This window comes from Ranitomeya imitator, chromosome 4 (genome assembly GCF_032444005.1).
Source record: "Ranitomeya imitator isolate aRanImi1 chromosome 4, aRanImi1.pri, whole genome shotgun sequence".
In the NCBI taxonomy this organism is placed as follows: domain Eukaryota; kingdom Metazoa; phylum Chordata; class Amphibia; order Anura; family Dendrobatidae; genus Ranitomeya; species Ranitomeya imitator.
Genome location: NC_091285.1, coordinates 445,646,991 through 445,669,194, shown reverse-complemented (window position 1 = coordinate 445,669,194; position 22,204 = coordinate 445,646,991). Strand labels below are relative to the sequence as shown.

Here is a 22,204-nt window from a genome sequence, read left to right as displayed (position 1 = left end):
ATTTTCTATTGGAGCAGTTGTAAAACCGCTGCGGAATCCGCAGAAAGAAGTGACCTGCTGCGGAATGTAAACCCCTGCGTTTCCGTGCAGTTTTTCTGCAGCATGTGTACAGCGAATTTTGTTTCCCATAGGTTTACATTGAACTGTAAACTCATGGGAAACTGCTGCGGATCCGCAGCGTTTTCCGCAGCGTGTGCACATCCCTTTAGAATTAGGCTATGTGCACACGGTGCGGATTGGCCGCTGCGGATTCGCAGCAGTGTTCCATCAGGTTTACAGTACCATGTAAACCTATGGAAAACAAAATCCGCTGTGCCCATGGTGTGGAAAATACAGCGCGGAAACGCTACGTTGTATTTTCCGCAGCATGTCATTTCTTTGTGCGGATTCCGGAGCGTTTTACACCTGTTCCTCAATAGGAATCCACAGGTGAAATCCGCACAAAAAACGCTGGAAATCCGCAGGTAAAACGCAGTGCCTTTTACCTGCGGATTTTTCAAAAATGATGCTGAAAAATCTCACACGAATCCGCAACGTGGGCACATAGCCTTAGGGTTAGGGTTGGAATTAGGGTTGTGGTTAGGGTTGTGATTAGGGTTATGGCTACAGTTGGGATTAGGGTTAGGGGTGTGTTGGGGTTAGTGTTGGAGGTAGAATTGAGGGGTTTCCACTGTTTAGGCACATCAGGGGTCTCCAAACGCAACATGGCGCCACCATTGATTCCAGCCAATCTTGTATTCAAAAAGTCAAATGGTGCTCCCTCACTTCCGAGCCCCGACGTGTGCCCAAACAGTGGTTTACCCCCTCATATGGGGTATCAGTGTACTCAGGACAAACTGCGCAACAATTACTGGGGTCTAATTTCTACTGTTACCCTTGTGAAAATAAAAAATGCTTGCTAAAACATCATTTTTGAGGAAAGAAAAATGATTTTTTATTTTCACGGCTCTGTGTTGTAAACGTCTGTGAAGCACTTGGTTCAAAGTGCTCACCACATATCTAGATAAGTTCCTTGGGGGGTCTAGTTTCTAAAATGGGGTCACTTGTGGGGGGTTTCTACTGTTTAGGCACACCAGGGGCTCTGCAAACGCAACGTGACGCCCGCAGACCATTCCATCAAAGTCTGCATTTCAAAAGTCACTACTTCCCTTCTGAGCCCCGACGTGTGCCCAAACAGTGGTTTACCCCCACATATGGGGTATCAGCGTACTCAGGAGAAACTGGACAACAACATTTGGGGTCCAATTTCTCCTATTACCCTTGGCAAAATAGGAAATTCCAGGCTAAAAAATCATTTTTGAGGAAAGAAAAATTATTTTTTATTTTCATGGCTCTGTGTTATAAACTTCTGTGAAGCACCTTGGGGTTTAAAGTGCTCAATATGCATCTAGATAAGTTCCTTGGGGGGTCTAGTTTCCAAAATGGGGTCACTTGTGGGGGAGCTCCAATGTTTAGGCACACAGGGGCTCTCCAAACACGACATGGTGTCCGCTAACGATGGAGATAATTTTTCATTCAAAAAGTCAAATGGCGCTCCTTCCCTTCCGAGCCTTACCATGTGCCCAAACAGGGGTTTACCCCCACATATGAGGTATCGGCTTACTCGGGAGAAATTGCCCAACAAATTTTAGGATCCATTTTATCCTATTGCCCATGTGAAAATGAAAGAATTGAGGCGAAAAGAATTTTTTTGTGAAAAAAAAGTACTTTTTCATTTTTACAGATCAATTTGTGAAGCACCTGAGGGTTTAAAGTGCTCACTAGGCATCTAGATAAGTTCCTTGGGGGGTCTAGTTTCCAAAATGGGGTCACTTGTGGGGGAGCTCCAATTTTTAGGCACACGGGGGCTCTCCAAACGTGACATGGTGTCCGCTAAAGAGTGGAGCCAATTTTTCATTCAAAAAGTCAAATGGCGCTCCTTCCCTTCCAAGCCATGCCGTGCGCCCAAACAGTGGTTTACCCCCACATTTGAGGTATCAGCGTACTCAGGACAAATTGGACAACAACTGTCGTGGTTCAGTTTCTCCTTTTACCATTGGGAAAATAAAAAAATTGTTGCTAAAAGATAATTTTTGTGACTAAAAAGTTAAATGTTCATTTTTTTCCTTCCATGTTGCTTCTGCTGCTGTGAAGTACCTGAAGGGTTAATAAACTTCTTGAATGTGGTTTTGAGTACCTTGAGGGGTGCAGTTTTTAGAATGGTGTCACTTTTGGGTATTTTCAGCCATATAGACCCCTCAAACTGACCTCAAATGTGAGGTGGTCCCTAAAAAAATGGTTTTGTAAATTTCGTTGTAAAAATGAGAAATCGCTGGTCAAATTTTAACCCTTATAACTTCCTAGCAAAAAAAAATTTTGTTTCCAAAATTGTGCTGATGTAAAGTATACATGTGGGAAATGTTATTTATTAACTATTTTGTGTCACATAACTCTCTGGTTTAACAGAATAAAAATTCAAAATGTGAAAATTGCGAAATTTTCAAAATGTTCGCCAAATTTCCGTTTTTATCACAAATAAACGCAGAATTTATTGACCTAAATTTACCACTAACATGAAGCCCAATATGTCACGAAAAAACAGTCTTAGAACCGCTAGGATCTGTTGAAGCGTTCCTGAGTTATTACCTCATAAAGGGACACTGGTCAGAATTGCAAAAAACGGCAAGGTCTTTAAGGTTAAAATAGGCTGAGTCATGAAGGGGTTAAGGTCCTTGAACTTAGTCATACTTACCAGCTGCTCTTATTAACTGTTCTTAGTGTCGCTCCTTTTGATCTCCGGCAGTTTGTGACCTACCTGATCACTGTTCGATGGAGCAAGCCTGAGGTTGCTTCTCAATGTAAGTCTATAAGAACCAGAACGAGGCCCGCATAGACTTAAACTACACTGAGAGCTTCAGACCGTTACCTCTGACTTCCTCTGGTCAGTCAGAAGTTGTAGTCACAAGATGGTTGCGCAGGACCAGAGCAGCGCTGGGACGTACAGATGACTGCAGCTTGTGAGTATAATATTAGGGACAGGGAACTTAGATCAGTACCATCACTAAAGTGTGGCAATAAAACAAAGCCCATAGAGTGGTGCTTTAAAAGCAACCTGTCATCAGCAAATTCCTCATTGATCTGCCCGCACGCTCCTGCAGGCAATTGAATGATACTGATGATGGTGTTTGTAGCTAAGCTGTACAATCAGTTGTTGCGGCATAGTTATAGAATAAAAATGTGCCAACTTGTGTAAAAATCTGTTCCTCCGAGTCACCAGGGCGGTGCAGCCTCCTGCCGTCATCCTTGTAAACATCCCCATTCTCTTTAGATTGATTGCTCCACGGTATGGTGATGTCAGAGCAGAGGTTTCTGAAATCCCACACATGCTCTCTTATGGCCCGGGCCCAGCACGCCTTCATCATGTGCAATGAGTCGGGGTGTAAACTCCTCAGCTTGATTAGGACCAAGTTGGTAAGGTCGGTTAATACTGGGTGAATCCTTACAGATGCAGTCCAAAGCAATACATTTAGTTGCCTGCAATCTTGCACTTTAGAGGTGTCTCCATGTGCTAAAGAAATGCTACAACCTAAAGTGCCCGTGTAGATTATGGGCCTTCTGTGTGCTGCGGTGTGACTCAGAGCGGCCCCTCATCCTGTGTGATTACTGCATTTCCTCTTCTGGAAAGCCGGGGATGTTATGTTTGGTGGTTTCTATAGTAAAGCCTCGCCCTGTGGCTAAGGCAAACCTTACTGTACTGTAGCTTTTTCTGTATCACATATGCACAGTAAATACAATCCACATTGTAGGGTCTTAAGAAAAGATAATGTGAAAATATATTTAATTCCTGATGGGAGCTGCCATGCCTAATGCGACCTAGGTTGTGGTGTGAGCTCTCCCTAACTATCCTAGGTAAATAGGATGTACAATGGCTGATGTTTTCTGCTGCTATGGAAGTGTTCCTAGGGGGTCTGAGATTGTGCCGCTGCCCCTCCTTTTCAGGACTGAGCGTCGGGCATCCCAGCAGCAGCGTCTCACTGACCCCAATATCCACAACGTACTCTGTAAAGGTCTCCCCTGTAAACTTTCATCTTTTGGACGTCTCCGTTTCAGATCTCTAAAACCACACATTGTTTTAGCATGCGCAGCGGTGCATTGCCCTTCCGGACATTCTGAATTTGCATCTTGGTTTTGCCAAAGCTTTGATACAAACAAAGATACAGTTTCTAGTTTATTTCATAATACCGTCCCTGATGTATACATTTATATATAGGGCAATTCTTCAGAAATGTATACCTTTGATAGTCTTGCTTCTATTATTAATTTATTATTATTCCACTTCTGTTACTTTACTGTCTTTGTTTGCGTGATTCTCTTTTTTCTTACTCTGTATCGTCTGTTAAATGGAGTAAGACTTTACTCCAATTCCAGAGATCATCGGAGTCAGAAACGACTCACGTGTTAATTACAATTTGAGCAGAGGCCAGATGGCGTAAGGGGAAATTGTTGGGAAAGCAACGTAAATGGCAGGATGGGGCAGTCTACTAAGAGATGGCCATTATTATAAAACTATACATTACTAGCTCGTGTTTTTGCATCTAAAAGAATGATGGACCTTGTGAGAATATAATATACGAAAACCCACTTCTAAAGTGTTTAAAAGGGGGATAAAGAAGCATAAGTATAGTAAAATATAATATTTTATTGAAAATTTAATTTCAAACAAAATGTTAAGTATTAAAAACAAAGGGATATTCTCAAGGGTAGCAGGGTGTGTGGCTGTTGGTAAGAAAGGATCTTTGCAGCAGCAAGGTATAATTTAAAAAAAGTGCATAAATGAAGGAAGTATTCCTTATAAATAATAAAGTGCAAAGTGCCAAGGAAAACGGTCTTCAAAAAGCAAGGTGACTATAATCAAGGTAAAGGCATATACACGTAGGAATCAAAAAGTTTAAGTGCTTATATGCATATATAGAAAGCTGTCACATGAATCAAGATCTTATGGTAACTTACATCAGTGTAAATTCCAACAGCAGACACACCACAGCCACGGCCCCGACAGCGCCGTTTCGCTATCTGGCTTCTTCCGGTGGGTGCATGTGAGAATAAACCTGCTTGATATTACCTAATGATATGTGTACAACTTCATGTCCTCCTGCTCCCTGCACAGTGACCTCTGCACAAGTAACAGGGCATGCCCAAAACCGTTTCCCATAGAAGTCAGCTAACCTCTCGTGTTTCTATGTGGCTGCTGAATTCTGTTAGCAGTAGCTCACGCAACATGGCCGTCCCCACAGTCATGTGCAAAAAATAGAAAATGTAATAAGAATAAAAATATGATGCATTACATTTATATGAACTTCTAACGCCTCATGCCGGACACAGGAGGCTAAAAGAGCGCTTTTACGATATTACAAAGGTGGTTTTAATGTTATGACAGATAAGTGTGTGGTATTCCTATCCATGCTACCACTCACCCCTGGCTGGTTACTATAAGAAATCATTTTTTTGGTACAGACACACAAGGCCAGACACACAAGGCCCCCTATCCTCAATCGTAACTTTATTTTCTAACCTGTGTAGAAGACCGGAATCTTCTCGCTTGCTTTGTGCAGTGCTGATTAAAGATTACTGCACACAGGATGTTTGGAATTGGGATTTCAGATTTTAGCTTTTTATCCCCAGAAAAAAAAGAAATGGAGATCTTGAGATCAAGGTCGTCCAGTGCAATCTATGCAGCCAAAGATTTCATGACGTGCTCAAGGATTTCAAGATACATTACGTTTTTTCTCACTTTTTTTTTCTTTTGCCTTATAGGACATGTTAATGCTTTCACGTCTAAGTTCTTCATGCTGGAGGAAATCACTATTGAAAATTTGAAGGAAGGCATGAATACGTTCAAGTAGGCTTGGTTATTCAACTACTATCTGACACTCTATATTGCAGTGGGTCACTGGATTGTCCAGTACTTTGTTATTGATGACCTGTCCTAAAAATTGGTGATTGATACCTGGTACCCTGACCGACCAGCTGGGGGTGACCAGATGAATACAGTGTACAGCTCGGGCTGACTTGCATCAGACAACTAACACCACCACCATCGACAAGACATTAACATGAACTGTTATACTGAAAAATCTTGCCAGTTTAGCCACATTTCCTATCTCCTATAAAGTGAATGTAGATAAGTGTTTATAAACTACACATCAGACCTTTGTGGCATAGCTAATAAATATGCCATAAGCGTCTAAGTTGCACGTGACCCTTTAAAGGGAACATACCAGCTGATACATTCTGCCCAAACTGCGGGCAACATGTTCAGCCACTGTACAATCACAGTCATGTATGTTTTACTCGGAACGCTATGATGTTTCAGAGAAAAACATAGTTTTAATAGCTGCCCGGGACCTGTACAGGCGGGTCCCCGGTGGTTTCAAATAGGCAGAGTCATGCCAGTCACTGTCAGCGGGCGGGGAGAAGCTGCCAGGGACCCATCTGTACAAGTCACCTGCGCGTCTCGCTCCCGCTCAGCGTTTCAGAGTAAAACATACATGGCTGAGATCGTACAGCCAGATCGGGAGGAGAAGACCCAGTGCACCGTCCGGCCCCTGTGCACCGAAATACAATTAGCAGAACACTTCAAATGGTGACTAACGTTGAACCACACAGCGGATTTCTTCACCAAAGATATCAGTTGAATCTGTATTACTGCGTCATTGATTTTACTTTACAGTATAAAATTGTGCTGACAGGTTCTCTTTAATGAATTTGGTGCCTCATGCTGCAGCAAGTCCTTTATTAAGATTGTTGTGCACATTGCTAGACTTAATAAATCGGCCCCTATGTCTAATTTTGTAGTTTTCTGTGAGCTAGTGTATGAGGGTGAGATGCTTTGATGTCTCCCATACAAAGCACACAGACAGGGATTCCTGTTCGAAAAGTGTTCAGAAGCAGCAGCATGGCTGACATTGGATAGTAGTAGGCAGTGTAGCTGTGATTCCAGCACTGGGGAGAATTATGCTGTACTTCTGCTCTCTAATAATAGTTTATCTGTGTTTTCTGTCTGTCTTCCAGTGTGCTTTGTTTTTCCTCCTTCAACCCCCACTCCCCCATCCCTCTACAAACGTCAATATGCGGCTGTAATCTGATTCCTCCTGGGATGACAGTCCAAATCGTTTTCACTGAGACTAATTTAATTATTTTTAGAGTGGATGAATTTTTAGATGCCGGGAAAGGTGGGAGTGATAAATGGCTTATAAGCTAAAAAATGGGCATATTTCTCTAATAAGATAAATTGCAGAGTTTCCTAAAGTTGCATGTATTATTGATTTATGTAAAGTTTGTTGCGATGCCAGTGGCCATCTAGTGACATATTTGGGGTCCGGGCCTAAGTAATGATTTGCTATTTTATTTCTGCACAGACCTGCTAACTGCCTCAATTCTCTTCGTCATATCTTAAAGTGGGTGACTGGGTAAGTATCAGATAGTTAGTTGCATTGTATTTAGGCCCTTTAAGCTGCTGGTTGTCTTTTCTGTAAATGTTACTCATTTTTGTAAGTTGTCAGCATGGGAAAATACAAATCTAGCTACAAAGACGAGGAATATTAACTGTAATTTCATGAATGATTTTGTTACCACCTCGCTGAGCACTTATTGATTGTATCGAAGTTATCATATAGCTATTTGTAATGTAAGCCATCTCATCAGGATGTACAGAGGACGTGTGTATCTGGCAGAGTGAGACTCATTCTTCACACAATGTAAATGGACTTTCTAATTGCTCCACTGAAATAGTGAGTCATTCCGGAAGCTTCTCTTCAGTGATATGCCAGGCTTGGTTTACACACCTGTCTTTGTCACATGAAACACAGAGCTTGTATGACGGAGTGGATGATTGATTCCGTCCATGTGGCTATGCTAACACAGAAGGCAATATACATGGAGCAGCAGAACTCCGCACACTGCTCTGCTTCTGGGTCTGCCCACGGGTCCTGGTAACCCAGAAGGCTGTGCATGCTACCACTACCTCTACATGAGACCGACTATACCAGAGTGATAAGTCTGGAGATCCATCATTGTTACTAGGTCTACTATTAATGCACTGCAACATGCCAATTGTAAGGGGAAGTCATATAATTGATACATTTCGGGTTTTTCTGAATTCTATTTGTTTTCAATGCAGATTCCAGGATGGATCCTACCTCTTGAGCCACGTGTCTGGAGACTCCTCTGTCTACCTCTATAAAAGTACTGGGGATCACAGAAGAGGAGCCTATAACCTGCATGATGCCCACTGTCATGCCCCTAAAGCACCGTCCTCTCTGTCTGTTCCCTGGGTGCCTTTAAATCCCAATCTGTTATTGAAGTATCACATTCTCCATGGCCGTCCGCCTTGCACTTTCCCACCTGCACCAGAGCAGGATACAGGAGTAGACCACGTAAGTGTCCAAGTAGTGAAGCACTGATTGTAGGGTTTACTGCGGAGTTCTGCACATTCCGGACACTGGGGGCAGACATTATCCACAGTGTAGGAGATGGAGGTTCTGAAACCGCTGGCTGTGCCCGGCCGCTTACATAGCTTCTCAGCAGGATTTTATATTTATTGCCGTCTCTAATAAACACACTAACGTGAAATCATAAAACTAGATAGCAAAGTTTATATCCTAAGGCCGGGTTTACACATGGTATAGAATGTGTGCTGGGATCGCAATGCCTGGCCCTTCTGGCGGGGCCCCTGACCTGTCCCATAAGCAATGTATAAGGCAAGGGGTTTCAGGCCAGGAGACTCGCCGGTCAGGCCAGGTATTGTGATCCGAGCAAGGTCCGCATACAATGGACATATAACACAGTAATGGAATGTAACGTGCCTCATCTTTCATACTTCATCATATTTTCCTTTTAAAGTGATTGTCATATAATTATTATTTTCTGGCTTCTCATTTAGGTTGGTGCTGCAGCTAGAACCCCTATGTCATACACTGAAATGATAGCTGAACTTTGCAGCAGATCGCTAAGCTTGGGGCGCCCCATAATCACATATGGCCTGATAGAACAGAGAAGGCCGTTCTCTTCCTAGTGTTATTCGGAGAGTTTGCTGTTTAGTGTGTTGCTATGAGGTCACGCACATTTCTGGCTTCCATTACTCTGCAGTGAGTTCCATCTGGTTGTAGTTATAGAAATCCCACTGTAACAATGAGTAACCCTTCATGTTGTCTTTTCCATATACTGTTAGACATTCATTGATTTGGGTTTTTTTAGATGGATACATTGCCATGTTTCTTTTTTGCACAGTTGCAGTCACCAAAATCGTTGGGGTTTTGCCATAGCTATGACCATTCCAATAAAAGCATGTAAATTCTAAAGAAATGCTAGTAGGTGTGCTCATGAGCAGAGGAGTGGTGGGCTTTATTGCTGCTGGAAAGAGTCAGACCTCTCCTTGTAGAGGAGGAGGGAGTTGAATATTTGTAGAGAACGGAGTTTGATGTCATTCTTGGATCAGACACCATGGCGGCCTGGGATAATGGCTGCAGTCAGGAGAACTGCCGAACTCTGCCAATTTCCAAGCACTTATCATAATGCACCGAGAAATGTCTCCAGGATCCCTTTACTGTATGTCGTTACAAGGAGAATCTGTTGTAACCCCGAGCCTTGTCTTCTGCACTGTTGTATGAGCGGAACAGGGAGAGTATAAAGCTCTCTGCGTTTTACTAACTTAAAAAGAGTGTGACTTTAAGAGTCTGATTCCATTGTCTCTGTCTCTGGAGTGACCTTTATTCTGGGAGGATCCCTCCAGGAGTTGCTGAGTCGATAAAAAAAGGGGAAAAATGCTCATGCAATAAAGATGGCTATGTAGCATAGTTCATCTCTGGTCTTACTAATACTATGGATTTTATTCTGAAGAGTGGATTCCTGCAAATAGAACTAGAATAGCTCAGGACGTGTATTGTTCCAGTTTACAATATATTATTAACCTCTTGTAGTCTGCAGCGGTAACTCTGTCTATTCATTCTGCGTTTTCCTTCGATGGTTTATTCCAGGCTGTTTGGATAGGATAAGAAACATCCATCAGACCGCTGTGTCCAGACCACTATATTTCTTGTGTGACTTATCATTCAGTTCTAGTGTTAGTGTTCCTTTAAGAAACATCCATCCAGACCGCTGTGTGTTGGCTGCTTTCACACACCAGTTTTTTTGCCATCAGTCACAATCCATCGAATGTTGAAAAAAAACGGATCCGTCGCAGATTGTGAAAAACTGATGCGACGGATCCGTCTTTTCACCGGATCCGACTAGCTGATCCAGCTAATTGGATCCTTAAAAAAATCAGAGCATGCTCAGTTAAAAAAAACGGAATCCGTCTTTGGATTCTGTCATTCTAGCAAGCGAGGGATCTGTCTCTGTCCGTTTTTTCAACGAAGACAAAAAACATTACTTTGTCAGTTTTCTCCGGCCGCCAGATAAACCATTTTCAACCGATCCAGCGAACGACAGATGTTTCGTGAGGCCATCCGTTGCAATCCATCGCTAATACAAGTTTATGAGAAAAAAAACAGATCCGGCGGCAACATTCGCCGGATCCGTTTGTTTTCAAAATTCGCTGGATTGAGACTGACGGCAAAAGACTGATGTGTGAAAGGGGCCTTAAAGGAACACCAACCCTAGAACTGAATGATAAATCGCCCAAGGAATATAGTTGCCCTTCTAATAAGTTAGTCTACAGCATTTTCTGCATGACCTTAAGAGTCAGCCTTGTAGAAATCCTGCAGAGAATAAGGCTAATCCGCTGCTGATCAGGGTCTTCTTGGCTGGTGCCTGAATGACGCTTCACCCCGGGGCAAAGAGAAGGGGGCGCGATGGTCCGTTGTCTTACTGCAGGGCAGAGGAGGCCGACTCCAGCTCCAGCCAGTTGTCACACAGCCACACACTAGTGCAGTGAGGCGAAGGAATGGGTTAGCTGATTTATATATTTCCCAATTGAAAATAGAATCTGTCAGCAGTGTTCCAAAATTGCCCGCAGGGATATATAGGAAAATGGGAGCTCTGCATAAATATACTTGTATGTTACAAGTAAGTGGCAGCATGACTTTTGAAATTCAGTTTTACTCTAACAGGTTGCCTTTAATTGTAATACAAGACAAAATCTGGTTAGGGTATGGGATTAAAGGGGTTGTCCGATACATAAAATGCCCTGTATAAATATCTTTTTGACACCCTAACCACTGTTGTAATTAGCTGTATGTAAACATTCCCTACGGTTTCCCTGATACAGCTAATCTCTATATCTGTTTTCTTCCTTTATTCCTGGTGACAGATTTTAAAGTGGTTGTCTAATACATCAAGTGTCCAACATACGACTGCAGGGCCATCCACCGTCATCAGATGAAGTCACATATAGGACATTTTATATTTCGGACTACCACTTTAAAAGGAATCTGTCACCAAATTTTTGCCACCTAATCTGAGTAGGATAATGTAGAGGCAGAGACCCTGATTCCAGCCATGTGTCACTTACTGGGCTGCTTGCTTTAGTTTTATAAATCAGTAAGAGATTATCATTAGAGGACTAGTAAACCTGCTTCCAGGTAGTCAAGCATATTCATGAGCCCTATATAACCCCGCCCCCATCCCTGATTGGCAGGTTTCTGTGTACACTGTGGTGAGGGCGGGGTTATACTGAGCTCATGAATTTGATTGACTGCCTGGCCGCAGGTTTACTAGTCTAGTAATGATAATCTCTTTCTGATTTATCAAAACCGCTAGATCTCCAGCAGATAAAACAGTCATTTTATCAAACTGCAGCAGACAGCCCAGTAAGTGACACATTGCTGTAATCAGGATCTCTTTCATTACACCATGCTGCTCTCTGATGAGTTGGCAAAAAAATCTGGTAACTGATTTCCCTTTAATGGTGGAAATACTTGGATATTTTTTTTCTTTTTAATTTTGTTCATTTTTTGTGTTTTTGTCACTTTAAGATGTTTTGGGAAGAAGTAACAATCCTTTGACAGCGAGTTACAGGCCATAACATTGTGAATGAAATGTGGTTCTTGTTATTCCATTATGTTCCGGATATATCTTGTCAGAGAGGGAATATTCATTTGCTATGCGGCCATTCTAAATGTACAAGCATCGATACATCAGCATAATGTATGAGAAGTGAAGAAACGTGAAGTATTTGTGAAGGGTTGAGCGGACCTTTTATCTATCGGTAAAGATAGGAAGAAAAGAAATGTGGCAGAAATGGACAAGATGATTGCATAACATTGTAAGCAATACAGAGGTGTATGGTGGATCCAGGGGAGTAGATGGGAACAAAAAAATATGTTGGAATGTGATATGTTTATTAATAGGAAAATAAGTCTTCAATCCAGGATGGGAAGGGTTTCCACGTGCTTCATCTTGTTTACCCGGGAGATTGTCTGGCAGCAACCTATAGCCATAACACTACTGATCCCAGAACGCCCGTTCATGCCATTTTTGATGTGTTTTCTGTCATATGGTTTATGCACATGTCCCAGTTATGTTGGGGGTTTGGTTTTTGTTTAATTATCTCAACATCCTGACATAACTGCAGTGTGTGAATTTACACTTATAAGAAAAGTCCAAAATCTTTCCTGTATGTTACCCTTCCTAATACACTCCTAAAAAAAAAAAAAAGAAGAATTGTCCATAAACAGCACAGTGTGAACGTGGATTTAGTGCTTTTGAAAGAAATCTGCTTCTATAATATATAGATAAAATAAAGGCATTCTGAGGAGTTCAGAGCTACGTTAGATTTTTTGTAGCCATCGCGTCCATTTAATATTCCATTTATAAATTACAGTAACATTACTTTCATTATTACTTCAGGTTGTATAACCGGTTTCACAGACCCTTCAGCAACTTATGTTATTGACCTCAAATGTTAGTTGTGTTTACTGACATTGAACCATATGATATCTTGATGTTGAGCTTCTGTTATAGGAAAGATAAATATCTTTGTACCGTGTTAGCCAGTAGATAGAAAAATATTAACATTTAAGAGTCCTCAGTGGTTGATACCTTTTAATGGCTAACTGAAAAGATGGTAACACATTGTGAGCTTTCCAGACAACTCGGGTCTCTTCATTAGGCCGGAGTCGCACTACAGCGAGATACGGCCGAGTCTCGCTGGTTAAAACCAAGCTCTGGCACCGGCACCCTGAAGCGGAGCGTGCGGCTCCATGTATTGCTATGCGGCCGCACACTTCGCTCCGGAGTGCCGGTGCCAGAGCTTGATTTTAACCAGCGAGACTCGGCCGTGTCTCGCTGTGTGTGATTCCGGCCTTAGGCATAGACTTATACAAAATCTGAAGAGTCACATATTTATACATAACAGGGCACAGAAATAATGCAATAGATAAGACAAGTGATTAGAAGCAGAACTATCATTAAGGGAGAGAGATAAACAGTGGTGGTGATTAGTGATGAGTGAATATACTCGTTACTCGAGATTTCCCGATCATGCTCGGGGGTCCTCCGAGTATTTTTTTAGTGCTCGGAGATTTAGGTTTCATCGCCTCAGCTGAATGATTTACAGCTATTAGCCAGGCTACGTACATGTGGGGGTTGCCTGGTTGCTAGGGAATCCCCACATGTAATCAAGCAGGCTAGTAGCTGTAAATCATCCAGCTGCGGCAAAGAAAACTAAATCTCCCGAGCGTGATCGTGAAATCTCGAGTAACGAGTATATTCAGTCATCACTAGTGGCTATAAATATTGGAACAGTTCATAGATAAGGAGTGTGAAAATTTTATTGTCCTCTGATTGGGGTTTGGTTCTGTGTTATGATGCCCCCACAAGGTCAGAGGAGCAATACACATGTTTATTTCCTTTGTATGTATCTTAACAACACAAAAAAGAGCAAAAAAGGCAAATTGAACATATTTCAAACAAAACCCCCAAAATGGGCCAGACAAAATTGTTGGCACCTTTCCAAAATTGTGGGTAAACTACTTTGTTTCAAACATGTGATGCTTGTTCAAAATCGCCTGTAGGAAGTAACAGATGTGGGCAATATAAAAGTCAAACCTGAAACCAGATAAAAAGGGGAGACATTGACTCAATATGTGCATTGTGTGTCTGTTTTTGCCACACTAATCATGGAGAACAGAAAGAGGAGAAAAGAACTGTCTGAGGACTTGGGAACCAAAATTGTTGAAAAATATCAACAAACCCCAGATTACAGGTCCATCTCCAGATATCTTTAAGTTCCTTTGTCCATGGTGCACAACATAATCAATAAGTTTCCAACCCATGACACTGCAGCTAATCTCTCGGGACCTGGCCTGCAGAAGAAACTTGATAAAAGGATAAAACGCAGTGTGGTCCCAGATTGTGAATAAACAGCCCAAAATTAAGTTCCAAATAAATTCAAGCTGTCCTGCAGGCTCGGGGTGCATCAGTATCAGCAAAACTATTAGTCAACATTTGAATTAAATGAAACACTATGGCAGGAGACGCATGATGATCCCACTACTGCTGACACCGAGATTTAAAAAAGCTAGACTGCAGTTTGCCAAAAAGTACATGAGTAAGCCAAAATCCTTCTGGGAAAACATCTTGTGAACAGATGAGAGAGACCAAGTTAGAGCTTTTTGGTAAAGCACATCACTTTACGGTTTACTGAAAACGGTATGAGACCTACGAAGAAAAGAACAGAGTACCTAGAGTCAAATATGATGGAGGGTCAAAGGTGTTTTGGGGTTGTTTTGCGAACTCTGGCACTGGGTGCCTTGACTGTGTGCAAGGCATCATTAAATCTGAAGATTACCAAAGGATTTTGGGTCGCAATGTAGTGCCCAGTATCAGAAAGCTGGGCTTTTATCCTAGTTTATAGGTTTTCCAACAGGACAGTGACTCCAAACATACTTTAAGAAGCGCCCAGAAATGGATGAAAACAAAGTGTTGAAGAGTTCTGAAGTGGCCAGCAATGAATCTGGAACTAAATCCAATAGAACACCTGTGGAGAGAAATTAAAATTACTGTTGGTAGAAGTTACCCTTCTAATATGAGAGACCGGGAGCAGTTTGCAAAAGAAGAATGGTCCAAAATTCCGGTTGAGGTGTAAGAACCTTGTTAATGGTTATAGGAATCGAGCGACTGCAGTTATTTATTCCAAAAGGTGTACAACCAAATATTAAGTTGAAGGTGCCAATAATGTTGTCTGGCCCATTTTTGGGGTTTAGTGTATAATGATGTCCAATTTTCCGTTTTTTTATTGTTTGGATACACACAAAAGAAAATAAGCGTGTATTACAAAACGTGTGTAAGTGCAATCATTTTCTGGAACTATTTCAAGGGTGCCAACATTTTAAGCAATGTATATTGTTTACATGATGAGATGTGCTGCACCATTGATAATTTTTCAGGCCTTATTAAAGGTGTGATTTATGCTTGTTCATCAGCTGGTCACTTGGCCTAGTGATCAAGAGCAAGCCTTCTCATAAAGACTTATTCGGCCAACTATCGACCTCCTACATAACATAATGTGGGTCATGCCGCAACAATGACCTCTTATGACCAAAGAATTGTGTCATGATGACTGGACCAGGATCTTGCTCCTTCATTGGCTCATTTCTAGCTTCAATATGGCAAGAAAACAGGTTATCCTAATGACAGAAGCCTTCTAACTGGTCATGTCTTAAAAAACTTTGGAACAGTAAAGCAGCTATTAATGTATGATTTTTTTTTTCCGAATGTCATTCATCTATTCTGCCTCATTTTAGAAATGTAATGTAAATGTGATCACTTAGAAGTCTGTCATGAATTGCTTACTCCTGGTAATGAGTGGAGTAGTAGTCTGTGTCTGAGGTTGTTTGTCACTATAAGTTCAAACATAACTTTTGAAATTCTTAAAGGAGAACTAAATCTAGAATTGTGCTCACACTGTCAATTTTCCAAATGGTTCTTTTAGAAAGTTAACGTCTTCTGATCTCTTCCACTTTTAGTGGGTAGATGGCTGGCAGGATGGGACTTAGCCAAGGGGTGGCTTAATGTATTGTCACTTAATGCAGGCAGTGGCAGAGTCGTCCTGAGGCAGCCAGTTGTCTTACAGAAGATTTCTTGATATAGTTTCTTATATTTACTTGCAGTGGGATACCAATAGAATATTTGTTTTGTCTTATCTGTCTTCCCTGTCCTAATAAGCAGTGATTATGATATCAATGAATTCAGTTTGTAGCACTCCCACCTCTTCTCCTCCCCCTCTCCTCTTATCCTTCGTTTGTCAGGTGGGGCCCATAATGCCAGTTCTGCAAGTTCCAGCCTATCTGTGGGATAAAGAAGCCTTTCTTCCTCTAACACACCTGAGTTAATAGTGGCACAGCCTCTTGTGTTTGTGTATAATAGGATTAGTTTTCTTCACCGTTAACACAGACCTTCTGGTAGACCGTAGACCGCAGTGTTTCTCTATCATGAATGTATGAAATGACATGCCATTTGTGGTCACTACTCCCTTAATCTATTATTTGTGCTGATTTGTAGCACATAAATAGAAATTAATCTATGTGACCAGATACCGCCAACTGGATGGGTTAACGTGTTCATAATCTGTACAGTGGTGAGACTGTAATATAAATTTAGCTAGGCTTAACAGTTGTCTGTAGGCCAAATAATCTTGTACTGCATCGTTATGTTAGGGGGAATTGCCAACATTCTGACAAAATTGGCCTAAAATGTCATATGTTTATAGCTAGATTCGGCATGCAGCTCTCTAACACACACATAATGAAGGTCAGTTATCTCCGTTGACCATGAGGTGTCGAATTGCTCATTCTGTGTGGTTGAGGTACAAAGCAATGCGGCTGAAAACTGCTATGACATATTTTTGTTTTTACAAGGAAATTGTGTGTTTTTTTTTCCCAAAAGATAATAGTGTTGAAACAATGTTCATAGAATGGAGATTAGTAGTCTTCTTTTTTCCCCCATGTTAATGGGGCTAAAATGCAGTTTGCGTGACAACCTATAGACTAGAGTGGTGCTGATGAGCAGCATCTTTTTTTTTTATTATTAAGGAATTATATTTAGACTTGCACAAGACAATATGCAGGACCGTGACCCAGTGGCCACATTGGTACTCCACGGTACTATGCGGCAGCCGGATGTAGTCACAACCTTGTGCCAGCATGCTAATAAGAAGAGGTGCCCAGGATGCCTGCAGGTAGGGGGACGTGTGTGGTGCCCTAGGATGACTCCAACAGAGGACCACTGTGGCCCCTTCTCTAGTTGCATGCCACTATAGCAAAGTTTCTCCTGATCTTCCTCATTCAATAATAGAATTCCAGGACAAAAGTGAATTTAGAGTAAACAGGAGAGATGTGAAAGTATAAAGTATATATTTTCTCACAACTGTGGCCATAACTGTTAGTTTGGCTTTAATGGTAGTCAGACGTGATCTGCTATGAGGTAACGTGTTACGGTTAGAATGGCTGAGGAAGTCTTAAGACTTTCATTTTTAGAATATTTTATTTAAAGCATGTACGGTATAATGTGTTTGACTCAAGATCAGTGAGTCTTGTGTTTCATTGTGTATTGTTTATTATGTTCTTAGCTACAACTAAAGCAGCCAAAAAAAGTTCCCGGACAAGAAAAGACCAAAGGTTTGCCACCTACAAATGCATCTAACATTACTAATGCAGTGAAGAAAAAGAGAAACCGAATAAAACGCCTGAAAGCAAAACAGAAGATCTGGAAAGCTGAAGCTGCGTTGCAAGAAAATACATGACCCTGTTGTATTTAGCTGAAAACCGAGTATTAGTATAGTGGAGGAGGCATGGCTTCTTGTCATTGTCAGCAGTCTACGCAAGCTCATGTGTGAGCAGAGACTAGTGGTTTGCAAAATTCACAATGTGATATACTGGAGGCTCTATGACATCCATTATCTATAATTCCTCATCATGCCCTATTGGGTTACATAAAAATATTAATATGCACAAACTACTTTGACTTTTTAAAAACTTCTAAATGTACCTCCTAGAAGAAAGTCCCATCAACGTCTCTAGTGGCATATGAATGGATATTGCATTGAGGCATAAAAATGTAGGAAATAAACAACAATGTGTGACTCTTGGCAGCCTAATGGTCTTTATTGCACCCACTAGTTACATATAGAGCGATGATAGTATTAAAGTGAACCTGTCACCATTTTTTTTATATAACTTACGGCCATCACCTTTGAGCCCCATGCAACAACATTCTACAATGCTGCATATATGACGTCAATTTACCTTGCAAGGCAAAAAAAGACCTTTTATTATACTTACGGTGAAGGATGGCACAAGAGAAATCACGAAGCATCCCACCGCTGCCACCACATATGAGGACCCCGCACATCGCCACCCCGCCTGACATCACTGTTACGTCCAAGGGATCACGTAGTATGCTCTGCTCACTTGCAGCAACGTGACATTCCGCGCACCCTGGAGACACATAAGGTCAGCTTGGCATAGTTTTACCCAGACATCCCCTGCCTACACAGGCCCACGAAGGCATGGGTGTGATGGAATGTGGCCCACACAGTGGCTGACGTGGCATCACACTCGCTCACAACCCCGACAGGCTGAGAGGCCCTTTCACTAGCATTGGTGAAACAGCACCTGGTCAGCCCAGTACGACTGCCACCAATTCCTTGCTAGATATAAGCCTGGTCCTTTAACGAGATTATATTGGGCCAGAAACCAGCCCTGGTAGCATGGAAAATTAAGCAGAGAATATGCACTTGTGGATGGAGATAAGAACAACCCAAGGTTAAATTATATATTAAATCTCCTTAAGGGCACACTAGACAAAGCACTATATACACAATTGTTATACATATACAATGGTCAGATATGTAAATACAATAGTGGGAAGACAAAGTATCCAGAATATGAGTCAGTTACCAGTCAGATGAAAGGTCTGGCTTGCAGGGGAGGGGCTGACATATGGGAGGCTGATGTTGCCCTCCATTCCATGACTTCTCCCCACACCATGTGTTGTCATGACCCCATAGAGAAAAAGTAATAGGCCATGCTTTACACAAGCATTTAACCCCTCTGGATCACTGTCGTTTGGGCTGAACCTAAATCCCCTCCCCTTGCCTCTGGCAGCTAAAAATGCCAAAACCTAAGATGGGTCATAACTAGTGATGAGCGAATATACTCGTTACTCAAGATTTCTCGAGCACGCTCGGGGGTCCTCCAAGTATTTTTTAGTGCTCGGAGATTTGGTTTTTAGCGCCTTAACTGAATGATTTACATCTGTTAGCCAGCATAAGTACATGTGGGGATACCCTAGCAACCAGGTAACCCCCACATGTACTTATGCTGGCTAACAGATGTAAATCATTCAGCTGCGGCGCTAAAAACTAAAACTCGGAGGACCCCCGAGCATGCTCGAGAAACCTCGAGTAACGAGTATATTCGCTTATCACTAGTCATAACTCTTTAATGGATGGTCCTAGGGAGGTGGTTTTGGTGCCATCAGATCCAGCCAGGCCCCTGCTACACGTTCAGACCAAACACAGCTTTATTACTTGGCTCCTACTAGCCATTCTACGTAATGCCCCACCTTGGGGTGGTAGAGTAGATCGAGGCCCTGGAAGGCGATCAGCATGTTTCAGAGATCTCAAAAATGTAACTGATATGTGGCTAGGACATATCATAAGTCCATATTCTCCTTATGAAATCCTAGCTGTATAAACAAAGCCGTTACGCTGCATGGACTCCAGAGGCAAATAAGCCTTGTGTTCTGAGCTTAGCTGGCTCAAGATGTGAAATCTGTCACAGCCTTTTTTAAGGCTTGATCCCCTGTGCAGGTAGGTGCTCTGTTACAGCTGCACAAAGGAAGGGAGTTTTATAATCCCATGCCAAATAGGATACAATGATTGACATACTATATCTCTAATATTTTTCACACTCACGGAGTCCGGTCCAATTGGCGTCACTGGTCTGGGTCCAGCGCTTCCTCTCATTGCGATGCCGTACTTCTGTGCTTCTTGTGGATGATGCACCCTATATCATTCACAGTGGTCCCCTTCAAGCTTCTGGACAGGGGCACTTCCCTCTGCCATTCTGAGGGCAGAGCAAAGCACTGCAGTGCACTTGCGCCGGGAAAGGTAAAAAGAGCGCTGGCACATGCTCACTGCAGTACTTTGTTCTACCTTAGTCATGGAAGAGAAGTACACCTGCACAGAAGCATGAAGTGGAGCACTGTGGATGACGTAGGAAGCACCATCCACAGGAAAGACAGGAGGAGGACGGCACCGCACGAAGAGAGGAAGCACCGGACCAAGCGCCAGTGACTCCCATGCGAGCGGATCACCCCATAGCTGAGTATAATAAAAGTTGTTTTTTTTTTACCTTGCAGAGCAAATTGGAGTCATATGTGCAGCATTTTAGAATGCAATATATCGGCTGAATGGTGGTGGTCGTAGCTTTTATCAGGAAAAAGTGGTGACTGGTTCCCTTCGTGTTCCTCCTTCCCAGTACACTTTGAATTCTTCCATCTTCTAATGTGTATGAGGACCTCAACCGCACACCCAATCTGATATTGTCAGGGTAGATAAGTAGGGGTCCGTTTCTAATCAACTTGATCTTTTCTTGATCTAGCCTTCTGGAAATTGCTTACGTCCTACTACCCATTAGAATGACATGAATGCTTCGCCGACAATCTCCAAGTTGTAGTATGCCATATTATAAAAATTATTATTCATGGAGTTGAGCTGTTCACATGTCGGTGTGTTCTAGACAAAAATCATTGAGACTTGTCCGTTTTTGTTTTCACAGATTACAATTGTCATATACACCATGTTCCAAATTATTGTGCAAATTATATTTTTCTCAGATTTTCCTAAATGGTCGGTACAAATGACAGTCTAATAAGTCATCACCCTTTAGATTATACATCGAATTTTATTGAAGAAACCTCCCAATTATAACAGTATATTCTCCAAAATGAATAAAAACTCAAAATGCGTCGTTCCAAATTATTAGGCACAGTAGAATTTCTAAACATTTGATAAGTTTTAAAGAACTGAAAATGCTCATTTATAGAATTTGCAGCATTAGGACGTCACATTCACTGAACAAAAGAGCTATTTAACTCCCAAACATCCTAACAGACCAAGTTACATGTTAACATAGGACCCCTTCTTTGATATCACCTTCACAATTCTTGCATCCATTGAACTTGTGAGTTTTTGGAGAGTTTCTGCTTGTATTTCTTTGCATGAAGTCACAATAGCCTCCCAGAGCTGCTGTTTTGATGTGAACTGCCTCCCACCCTCATAGATCTTTTGCTTGATGATATTCTAAAGGTTCTCTATAGGGTTGGGGTAGGGGAAGATGGTGGCCACACCATGAGTTTATCTCCTTTTATGCCCATAGCAGCCAATGACTCAGAGGTATTATTTGCAGCATGAGATGGTGCATTGTCATGCATGAAGATGATTTTGCTCCTGAAGGCACGTTTCTGCTTTTTATACCATTGAAGAAAGTTGACAGTCAGAAACTATATACTTTGCAGAGGTCATTTTCACATCTTCAGGAACCTTAAAGGGCCCTACCAGCTGTTTCCCCATGGTTCTGGCCCAAAACATGACTCCTCCACCTCCTTGCTGACGTTGCATCCTTGTTGGGACGTGGTGGCCATCCACCAACTATCCAATACTCCATCCATCTGGACCATCCAGGGTTGCTTGACACTCATCAGTAAACAAGACTGTTTGAAAATTAGTCTTCATGTATGTCTGGGCCCACTGCAACCGTTTCTGCTTGTGGACACTGTTTAGGGGCGGCCAAATAGTAGGTTTATGAACCAAAGCAAGCCTTTGAAGGATCCTACACCTTGAGGTTCGTGAACTTCTGAGGCACCGGCAGCTTCAAGTATCTGTTTGCTGGTTTGTAATGGTATTTTGGCAACTGCTCTCTTAATCCTATGAATTTGGCAGAAACCTTCCTCATTATGCCTTTATCTGCATGAAGTCTGTCTGTGCTCTGTTTCAGTCACAAATCTCTTCACAGTATGATGATCACTCTTAAAGGGAACCTGTCACCCCCAAAATGGAAGATGAGCTAAGCCTATCGGCATCAGGGGCTTATCTACAGCATTCTGGAATGCTGTAGATAAGCCCCCGATCTATCCTGAAAGATGAGAAAAAGCGGTTATATTATACTCACGTGGGCGGTCTGATCCGATTGGCATCGCGGTCCGGTGCAGGGCCTCCCATCTT

General features: G+C 42.1%; 1 protein-coding gene across 1 annotated transcript in view; it reads left to right on the top strand.

Moving 5' to 3' along the window:
* Window positions 1-18,063, top strand: part of ICE2 (interactor of little elongation complex ELL subunit 2) — a 189,053-nt gene extending 170,990 nt beyond the window's left edge. Inside the window, exons 13-16 of the mRNA XM_069765691.1 lie at window positions 5,794-5,878; window positions 7,398-7,448; window positions 8,159-8,414; window positions 17,546-18,063. Of these exons, the coding sequence (XP_069621792.1) occupies window positions 5,794-5,878; window positions 7,398-7,448; window positions 8,159-8,414; window positions 17,546-17,719 (566 nt within the window). The 3' untranslated portion in view covers window positions 17,720-18,063. The remainder of the gene's footprint in view (window positions 1-5,793; window positions 5,879-7,397; window positions 7,449-8,158; window positions 8,415-17,545) is intronic.
* The last annotated feature ends 4,141 nt before the right edge of the window (window positions 18,064-22,204 follow it).